The sequence below is a fragment of the Oxyura jamaicensis genome, chromosome 9 (genome assembly GCF_011077185.1).
Source record: "Oxyura jamaicensis isolate SHBP4307 breed ruddy duck chromosome 9, BPBGC_Ojam_1.0, whole genome shotgun sequence".
Classification (NCBI taxonomy): domain Eukaryota; kingdom Metazoa; phylum Chordata; class Aves; order Anseriformes; family Anatidae; genus Oxyura; species Oxyura jamaicensis.
Genome location: NC_048901.1, coordinates 24,668,645 through 24,678,689, shown reverse-complemented (window position 1 = coordinate 24,678,689; position 10,045 = coordinate 24,668,645). Strand labels below are relative to the sequence as shown.

The window sequence follows — 10,045 nt, the reverse complement described above, 5'->3', positions numbered from 1 at the left end:
CAAACCATTTGAAAATCAGGAAATTGGTTTAATGATTCTTCCTAACTAGCATTTCACACCTTTGCTGCAGATAAAAAGTATACACCACATCTAGCGTTGATATTAAAAATAACTCATTTTATACATATTTTTGTCATCGGCATTCCAATTTAACTTTCAGGTTCTTCCAGTCAACATCATTGGAAATTCTTCCGTCCTGTAAGACAAAGAAAGCTACATTTACAAGGTAGCCATGCACACCAAAGCGAGCAGGGGTGGATACGATACGGGTCGCTTACTGCTGTCAGGAGAAGACGATGTAAACCATCAGGGCACAACCCACGATCCAGCCAACTGCAAGGAGAATAGGGACCACGAGACGGGAAAGCGGGACTGGGGCTGAAAGACAAAAGAGGATCTTCAGAAAGGTCACATTACAAAATCATAATTATCACAGAGAAAACGATACCTGTGAGCTTGGGCCACATCTATGACTGCTATTTTTGGCACGGAGTCACCCTGTCTGGGCACACGTACTACATATCCATGGCAAACCCCCAAGAGATTTCCACACTCCGGGCTCTGCAATCAGATAGGCCAGGGGCTTAGCACTTCCAAAAGTACCAGAGAGGAGACAGAAAGGTGGTTCTGTCCTTGGGCTCCGCGGGAGAACATCTGGGCTGGGCTGCACTGATGGCAGCTCCCCCAGCACTTTCGGGCTCAGTACCCTGACAGCACCTTCCAGAAGCAAGTCTCACGAGGCTGGCAACAGTAAATTAAACGTGCAGTGATTAGTTAATACTGCACCTGTTTAATTTATGGTTGGTGTGCCTGGGGCCACAGTGAGGGGGTGATGTGTGAGCTCCAAACCCCAACCATCCAAGGTCTGCCAGGCACTGTGCCTCAGGGGCTCGCAGCTCACCTCGGCGCTTTCTGGGCACGGTGCCTGGCTGAGCCCTCTCCTCTCCTGGTACATGGTAGTTACGGTTCATGCAATTATCCACTGAAAGGGTTTGCCCCACATTAAAGGATGAAAATAACAGAAAAACTTCCAATGTGAAGGAACCACCCATCTGCCTGAGTCGGGCCGGACACACAGACGTGATGTCCTGCCTGCCCCGTCCGGCAGTACCAGGACAAGCTCATAAATAACAGACACAGAGGCAAGGGCCGGTGGTGGTGCTGCAAGAAGCACACAGAAAGCAGGAACGGGCCTTTAAATAAACAGGTGTCCGTCCAGCGCCAGAAGTTCAAAGGCCCTTCCATCAGTTTGCTGCAAACAGCAGAAGGTTGCCAGAAAGCAGCATACCAAGCTTTGAGGTTGTATTAGTTACTTAATTAGTTATCAGATTGATAAATAACGTAAAACTATTCACAACACCTTGCATAGTGTAGGGGAATCCCTTACCTGTTTCCTCTTAAGACTGTTTGACCCTTGGTAAGGGAAAGCTAATTCTGCTGGGAATCACTTCTCTTCCCTTGCCACTTTTTCTAAAGGTCCTATTGCAGATAAAGGGCTGGATCCTCCTGGAGTACATGGAAATATTTTGATGGAGCTCTGCTCGCTTGCCAGCGTGTCTGCTGAACATGGTGTTGTGTTATACGAGATGCAGTTTCAGCGCAGGAAGGTGAGAGCAGCGAGCAGTCGCTGACGGGCCAGCAGGAATGCTGCGCCCAGCATTGGTCAGGAGGCAGCGAGCAGCTGGCTCTGAGGGATAGAGTTTCATGGAGCCTTTGGGAGTACTTGTGTTTCATGGTTTAGGAACAGAAATGACCGTGAGATCATTTGCTGTGGTCTCCTGCGCGTCAGGGGACAGATACCCTGAGCTAGAGTAAGGTGACTGTGCGGAATGCTGCATGTTATGCCACAAGCAGGAGAGGCTGAAGCATGACATACGGACATGGCTAGGGGATGTCTGAGCAGGTAACCCATTTTCTAGGCCTCACAAGAAGGTGGCAAACTCCAAGGTTCCAATATTTGGTCCATGGGAAAATTATCCCAAGCCTAAATCTGAAAATCGAGTGCCACCCTCGCCACGGAGCCAGAAGGAGCCTCGGCACGGCACGGCTCTCACGCTGAGGTGGTGATGAGGTGTGGAGGGACAGCAGCCGAGCAGGACGCTCCTAAGGAGCTGTGCTTTGGAAAGAAAGAAATGACCCCCTCAGTGAGCCCTGCAGGTAGCCAGCCAAAATCCTAAAATGGGAGGTTTTGTTACAATTACTATTATGGCTGCAAATGAGAGCAGAGCAGCGAGGGAAACATGAGTCGTTGAGCAGCAGCCACGAGCATTGCCTCCAAACAGACCCAAAGAAACCAAGCCCAGCTTCCGAGGTCTGAGCCAGAGCCTGCTGAAATCAAAAAGAACAATTCTGGGTGGCAGCAAAAATGAATAAAGGAATCTCGCTGTGACCCCTCTACCTAAGTTGGCGTTGGTCAGTGTGGCAAGCACAGCACTTTTGCTGTGCTACAGGAGAGCTCCTCTGCACGTGCCAGACAGACTGAGCACCGCTCCTGGAGCTGTCCACCACGGGATGCCCAGGGAGCAGTGACACCGAGGAGTCCTCAACCACAGGCTGCAGCAGCAGAGATTATAAGCTAGGTGCTCCCTAAATATACTGATAAAATTCATCTTGTCTCTATCTTTTTATTTTTTAAGACCTTTTATCCAGAACTATAGATTTGTTTGGTTTTACTGCCTGGTCAGAACTCCAACCAACTGCCATGAGCACAAGGATGCCTGTGGTCTCTCCGGGCTGCCTTCACCCCTGAAATGTCTGAGCCCAACAGCACTGACAAGGACGGGTAAAAAAATTACCCCAACACACAAGCAAAAAACTCCCACTTGATTTAAACAGGTACAGGCCTGGCAGGTGAAGAGGCGAAGTTTTCCCCTGTGCAAGCTTGTCAAGCTCGAACCCACAGACTTATGCTCCTTGCCCCAAAATGCCTCGGGATTTTGCTGAAGTTTTCTTTGTGTTTCATCTCAGGAAGTGACAGATGGCCAGACTACTGCCTCCTCACTGTGATGGCAGCTTGAGCTCCACGCTAGGCAGCAGAAACCTGGGAGGGAAGGTGTGAGCAGGCCCAGGTGCCCCCCACCCCCCAACTAAAAATGCCTTTCACAAGGAAAAGTACTGCCTGAATAGCTGTGTTCGCAGCTGACACCACATTTAAGCCTGTAGTTCTTTTACCAACCAAACCTCTCAGGGTGAAATAAATAGAAAGCGACAGCGACTACAAAATGCATCTTTACAAAATGCCTTTTCTCATCTTCAGTGGAATTGTGCTTATAGCAAATAATACGATATTAAAACTTCACTCTGCTCGGTCACTTGGGCTTTGTGGGGTTAAAATCTCAACTACCGTGTGTCCACCTAGCATTACGCTCAGATTTCAGCTCCACAGTACATTTAAATTACTGGCAAATAGAACTCCTTTTGCATTGTTCAGTTTAATTGTGTTTGTCAACTTAAAATCGCAGCTACAGAGGACAAAAGACGACAAAACTGGTGGAACTCAAAGCTACAGGAGGAACCCAGGCTACTTTAAACCCACTGCTGTTAATAGAATTAGCTTTTAAACTCTTGCACTTCCTTACTAGAAAGTAACCTATGGTGTGTCAAACAAGACTTACTACCTTACAAATAGCTGAGTATTTCCACTTCACATTGCTCAGAGTTATGATTTTTAAGAATACGCTGTTACATTAATCACATTAACATTTAATTGTGCATCTTACCTGGTTCTGCCATTCCTCCCTCCGCTGGTTTTATTGACAAGATTTAAGGTTTGCCTCTGCCGTTGTTCTTGTGAGCCTTGGGATGCTTTAAATAGAGCAATATTTGGAACGTGCTGCAGCTGCCGTGCTCGCTGATGCCAGTTTTTGGCTATATGCATTCAATTGTTTAAAAAGACAGGAGTTCAAGGTATTCAAGCTTACCTCTTCCTATTCCTGCAATCACACGTCGGTTTTCAAGGAAAGGTGAGCAAAGAGGGGTCGTTATTTGGAGCAGAAGAAAAATGAGGGTGAGGACAGCTTTACGGTCTCTTAACCACATGACAAGTTTGTGTAATATTTATGTGCATCCACATACTTAGAACACGACAGGGATCCAGCTCATTTTTAATCTCCCACGTCTCCTCTCTTCCCCCCTCCTATCAGAAACCAAAGCCACATCCTAGTCGGCAATACTTGTAGGTGCAGTTCTGTTCATGCCATTAGTTATTTACCAAGCATCTCCAGTACCTCCTACTTCACAAAGCACAGGTGCACTGTTAGGCTTGCCTCTGAAAGGTTTCAATGTACAGTCACAGCCTTTCATTACTGCTGTGGGTAGTAGCCAACAAAATTAAAGGGAGGGACATTCCTAAAACAACCTGAGAATGATTGTGTCTTAAGCAGAATACAAGGAGGTTCATCAAAAATCGTTGCAAACTGCAGACTCTAATTCAGAAAAAGAAAAAAATAATAATAATAATAAAAATAAATAAATAAAAATAAAAATAAAAATAATTAATTTATTTTTAAAAAAAAAAAAACACACAAGGAGATGAGTGCCAGATCTCTGCCAAAAGGACAAACTGCACATCAGCTTGTATCCATACAGGGAGTGCTCCATATAAAGATCACTTGGAGTGATCCTGGCCACGGTCGTTGACCAATAAGAGTCAGAAATTCACTCAAAGCTTACCAGGAAAATGAAATCCTGTCCAGAACATTCAGAGGAACATGCAGGTTGCATCACACATCAGCGAGGAGCCCCTAAGCAAACACTTTTCTTCAGGCATGGGAGGCCATTTTATCTAACTTTTAGCAAGTTTATACATAATCCCACTTCAGAGGTATGCCCAGGTACTAAATGAAGCTGGGATGCTTCCTGTGTGCTTTTGAAGTGGAAAAGAACACAAATCGTTGTTCAAAAGCCACTACATATAACAGGTGCACAGGGCGTTTCGAAGTGATCTAGTCCGGATCTTTGCAGAGTTCAGAGGGATTGATCGTGTTCTCCCAGAAGATGAGAAAGGGCTCAGAAACACATAGTACAGATCTTCTAAAAGACATTATTCCCGACTCATGTGTTTGTTGATTAAAGATTAAATGCTTTACATAAAAGATATTAAATTTCTGTCATCACCTTGCTTCAGAATTGGCTCCTCTTCCAGTGGCTGTGGAGATCACATCTTCCTTAGAGCTACTGTATCAGGCTGCCTGCAAGAAGGGAATTAAACCCAAGTTAGAGCCTAGAGTCCAAGGTGGACAAAACACGGCAGATCTAAAGCAGATCAGAATCCAAGTAATTAATTTTTAAAGGACTAGAGCTGGTTATAAGAGAAATGCAGTCGCAGTCCCTCCCAAGGGGGCGGCTGATCCTGACCACAGGAGCTGCTTTCCAGGGATCGCTTCCCACTTCCCTGCCCGTTCCCTCAGCCCCTTGGCCACAGAGGCAGAGCAGAAGGGTGCAGATGCATGCCCAGTGCTGCATCTACACAACAGCTGGGGGAGACAACCTCCAAAATACCCTTAGGAAAGGTAATTAAATGTCTGGTTATTTTTTTCATGGAAGATGTTGGTTTTTTTTTTGTCCTAGATGCAAGAATGGAAACTGTGGCCCCAGGCTACACATGACTTGTATCCATCTGCGGAATATTTTCATTTGGAATGAACAACAACAACAACAGAGTGGATGGCAGTGGATTATTTCAAATACAATTGTTTGCATTGCTGTGATCAGTGCCTTAGAAACCATGCTAACATACACAAAGTGACGGAGCAACATTCAACTCTGGCAAAACTTTACCGAGGACAGTTGTTTTATATCAATGATGAATTTAGCTTTGTATGGACTGGTTTCGTTGCTTACTACAAACAGTTCCCATGTTTTGGTCTTCTGAGTTTGGCATGAGTTCTAAGAAGATTACAGAAAAATAAGTGAAGCCAAGTCACCTGAGAATTTTGCATGAATTTCGGCCATCAATACCTCGACCATCCCGCTCCTCAGTTTGTGCTCACTGGCTCTTAGCTTCTTGTGTTTCTGTTCGCATGATGAGACGCTGCCCACTGAAACTTATCAAGACTTCCACTGGTTTCTAGGGATCGGTTTGAGCAAATATGGTGTTAACAACTAAAATGGCAAGTTCTCCACGTACTGAAGTTTTCTGGTACTGAATATGCCTAGTATGACTCCGCTGCTGGCTATTGCCCGACATTCTTCAGCAAGACGGCTACCCTGAAAATACGCTTTGCTCAAGCACAGCATAAGGAACTGATTTTGTCACTGTTGTCCAAAATGGGCATACTCTTAAAAAAAAAATGGGGGTTATATAACATTTTGTTGTGCAATGTACAATACATAGTATCGCGTCATCTTGAGCACAGAATAAATAGCAAGCTTTGCACTCTTTGTCTAGCTTTGCTGTAGAACAATAGACTTTTTGAGATAGAATATGATTTTTTGTAAAAAGAAATATGAGTCTGCTCCCCGTGTCATACGTTTATTAAAAACATAAAACACAACACTCTTCATTACGATATAACTTCATTTGCTGCATAGCTTTTTCTGTAAGAATCCTATCTGCTTTTGGTTCTTCTATTTATATATATATACATCTGATCTAATGGAAATAATTTCTGAACCATGAATACATGAACCATGTATTCCTAACAAGACGATCTGACCTTCACAGATTGGGATCTTTCCAGGCTTAGTTGCCCTAAGCAAGGACAGAGCGTCATTGCTGTTCGAAACGGTTTTGGTAACTACTACCCTCATTTAGCTGCCAGCACAGTGAGCGTACTCTGCAAATGTAAAGGATGAGGTTGAGAACATAAAAGTTGTAACTTCAAAAAATGTAGTACGACAATATAGACATTATTTTAAACATCACATCTTCAGCTTGGAATGGAGGAATGAACTGCAGACATAACATAGATTTCAGTCCAACAGCCAAAAAAGCAGGGCGCCGGTTCCAAACTATAAGAAACCGGGAGAGCACATGGTGTATGAGAAAAAATGCAAGAGAATGATTCGTGGCAAATAAGCAGCTACTTTTTCACCAGCTGAAGAACAATACACAAGAAAAACAATTTCCTCATTTTGATTTGTGTTTCAAATTACACTATAACTCGCGTATGTTTTGTTTCCCTCTGTGTTTGTGCTGGAATGCCAAAATACTTGCTATTCATGTCAGACTCGGGTGGTTAACTGCCGTCGGCCCTGAGGTCCCGTTTTTGCTGAGGTACTCAGCAGATTAGTCTCACTTAAAGCAGTATTTTGAGTGATCTTGCTGACTTCGGTGCCATTAGCTGCTCAAAGCTAGGAATGCACTTTAGATGCTTTAAATGCCTTCAGTGCTTTCAGTGAACTAGGGCCAAAATTCGGAGGAGGAACCCAGTCAGCCAGCGGGGCTATACGTTGTTCCGGAAGAGAAAGCCATTTTAAGGGGAAAAGCAGTACCCGATGTTTTAGAAAATACTAAACTCTTGCCTTCGGATCCTTGTGGGCTTTGCCAAAAGGAAAAAAAAATATCAGAAAAGGAGAGGCTGCTGTCGGAGTCACTGTTTGCCGGGCTGTTACGAATGCAGTTGTTCACAAACTCATCGGTTTCCCAGCTAAGCTGCCCATGCTGCTGGCTGTGGGGCGCAGCCAGAGCCCCGGGCCGGCCGCTGTCCTTGTGCCAAAGCTTTGGCGAGGGCTGTGAGGGAACAATGTCCCTAGCTGCGTGCCAGAGTGCCCGCCTGGCGCTACCGAGCGCGTTACTCTGCTGATCCCTATCTTCTGGCTATTCCTGCAGCTACGGGGTGGAACTGCGTGAGCCCGACGCCCTTTGAAGGACTGACAGCAGCATTATCGGAGCGATTTAACTGCTTCTGCCCCAGAAGTGTTAGGGAAGGCCTCGGGAGCCACTGGTGCTGCTGGTGCCCGCACCAGGCCAAACAGCATGGAGGGGACCAGCGCCTGAGCAGCGGGCACAGAAGGTGAGCAGGCACGGGGCAACAACGGCCTGCAGCCGGCCCAGGAGGAACAGTGAGAAGAATCAAGCCAACGCTAGCAGAAACATATCTGTACGGCTCTTTAACCAGTCGACAGGGGCCACCAGGCCTACAGATACAGCACCACGCCATGCAGCCGGCAGCTAGGTTCCCTTGAACAGCAGTGGGCACAGTCCAAACGCCAGAGGCAGCACCCCTAAAACCAGCAGCCTTCATTTCACAGGGCCCCGCGCAAACATCTCCGCTTCAGGCCCCCTCTCCCTGCCCCGGTGCTGCTCCCCAACAACGTGTTAGGGAAAGATTTCGCTATGAACAATCAGGCACCACCTCAGTAGGAGGCAAACTCCCCTTTCGAACTGCATGGAGTATTGCTTCACAGCACAGCCCCCCCGAGGAATGCCGGCAGTACAATAGAGAAAGCAAACAGAGGCTGCTTGGGAACAGCAGCACAGATGCATTAGCTTGGGTTACTTCTGGTGGATTCGAGTGATTTAGTGTCTGACGTCTGAGAAGCAACAGCCAGAACACCTCATTAAAATACTGGCCGCTTTGCAAAAGGAATTGGCAATCTTTATTCTTTAACCAACAAATACGTTCAGAGTACACTGTAATCTTTGTAATTGTATCAGGCAGATGGATAGCAAGTACGAGAATGCCAAGTTTAAGTTTTCGTAGCCTTACTTCTAACACCTAAAAGTCTACATGCAGCATTCAGTAGGTTGGCAAAGAAACACGTTTAATTTTCAAAATTCTGTACAATTTGTATAAATAACTCTAGGGTACACTGCTTTGTGTTAGAGCAGAGGGACACATCAACTTCACAAACAGAACTTTGTAATATTGGCACCAGTTTTTAAAAAGTCATTTTTCTTTTAATTTTTCCTTTAAAAACTGGTTTACCACATAAATCAAAGGCTATATTTATATTTCTTGACTTGTATAATAATAATACTTTGCCATGCTCTCCTGTGACCTGCAGACTAGCATGTGAGAATATCAGATTACTGCATTCACGAAATAGATGTGCACATGGGAGATCTGTCCAGTGAGAGGCATTTTCTTCTTAGTCACACCCATCTCAGCATTTGGAAACTCCCTTAAAATTGCTAGATGACTTCCACTCACATCTACAGCATCAGTACAACAGGAGAGCATTGACTTATTTGTTGAGTGATTGAGACCTGAAAAATTCCATTTATTAAGCTTTAAATATGTAATTCCACACACCGCTTCCTATGGCTCAGGGTACACGCAGGACTCTTCAGCTGGATGCTGAGATATCGGGTAAAAAAAATAAAATATAATATAAAAAAATAAATAATAATAATAATAATAAAAACTACAATTATCAAATATCATTGGAAGCATTCTAGCTTAGAGAAGCAGCAGTATCAGTGGAGACATTTACACGTTTTACACATTAGCTCCCCACTGGTCTCTAAAAACAATGGCTGATAACGATTTTGGTTTTAAAATTACCAGAACAAAACACTTATTAATTCAAAACAGCTTTGCAAGCCTTGAAAAGCCATTAGAACATTCCCAAGTTTCATCCAACCAGAATTAAATTTGTCAAAAAAAATATTCAGCAATTGCTACTTTCATGCACAGATTTAAAAAATAATAATAATCATCTTATTTGCAAGAGCAGAACTAGCTTTACTATGCTAGACAGGCAAACGCCAAGCCCTTAGAGGAAACCTAAGGGGCAGAGCAGCAGCTCCCACGCTGGTGCTGCAGTACCCTCCTGTGGCAGACGGAGCAGCTTCAGGTTTTCAGGGAGCTCTGCTGCATCACTCAGCTGAGACCCTGGGGTTACGTGCACACAGAACAGGTGGTGGGTTTTCTTTTTCTTTTTCTTTCTCTTTTTATTTTTATTTTTCTTTTCGCTTTACTTTTCTTTTTCTTTTCCTTTTTCTTTTCCTTTTCTTTTCCTTTCTTTTCCTTTTTCTTTTTCTTTTCCTTTCTTTTCCTTTTTCTTTTTCTTTTTCTTTTTCTTTTCCTTCCTTTTCCTTTTTCTTTTCCTTTCTTTTCCTTTTTCTTTTTCTTTTCTTTTTCTTTTTCTTTTTCTTTTC

At 44.4% G+C, this 10,045-nt stretch overlaps 1 protein-coding gene across 1 annotated transcript; it reads right to left on the bottom strand.

Annotated features, from left to right (window-relative positions):
- Positions 1-7: 7 nt before the first annotated feature.
- Positions 8-4,391, bottom strand: STRIT1 (small transmembrane regulator of ion transport 1). The gene is made up of 3 exons (XM_035335198.1): positions 3,720-4,391; positions 279-378; positions 8-196 (listed from the first exon to the last, which is right to left on the bottom strand). The coding sequence occupies exons 1-2, from the start codon at positions 3,730-3,732 to the stop codon at positions 284-286; spliced, it is 108 nt and encodes a 35-aa protein (XP_035191089.1). The 5' UTR covers positions 3,733-4,391; the 3' UTR covers positions 8-196; positions 279-283.
- Between the last annotated feature and the right edge of the window lie 5,654 nt (positions 4,392-10,045).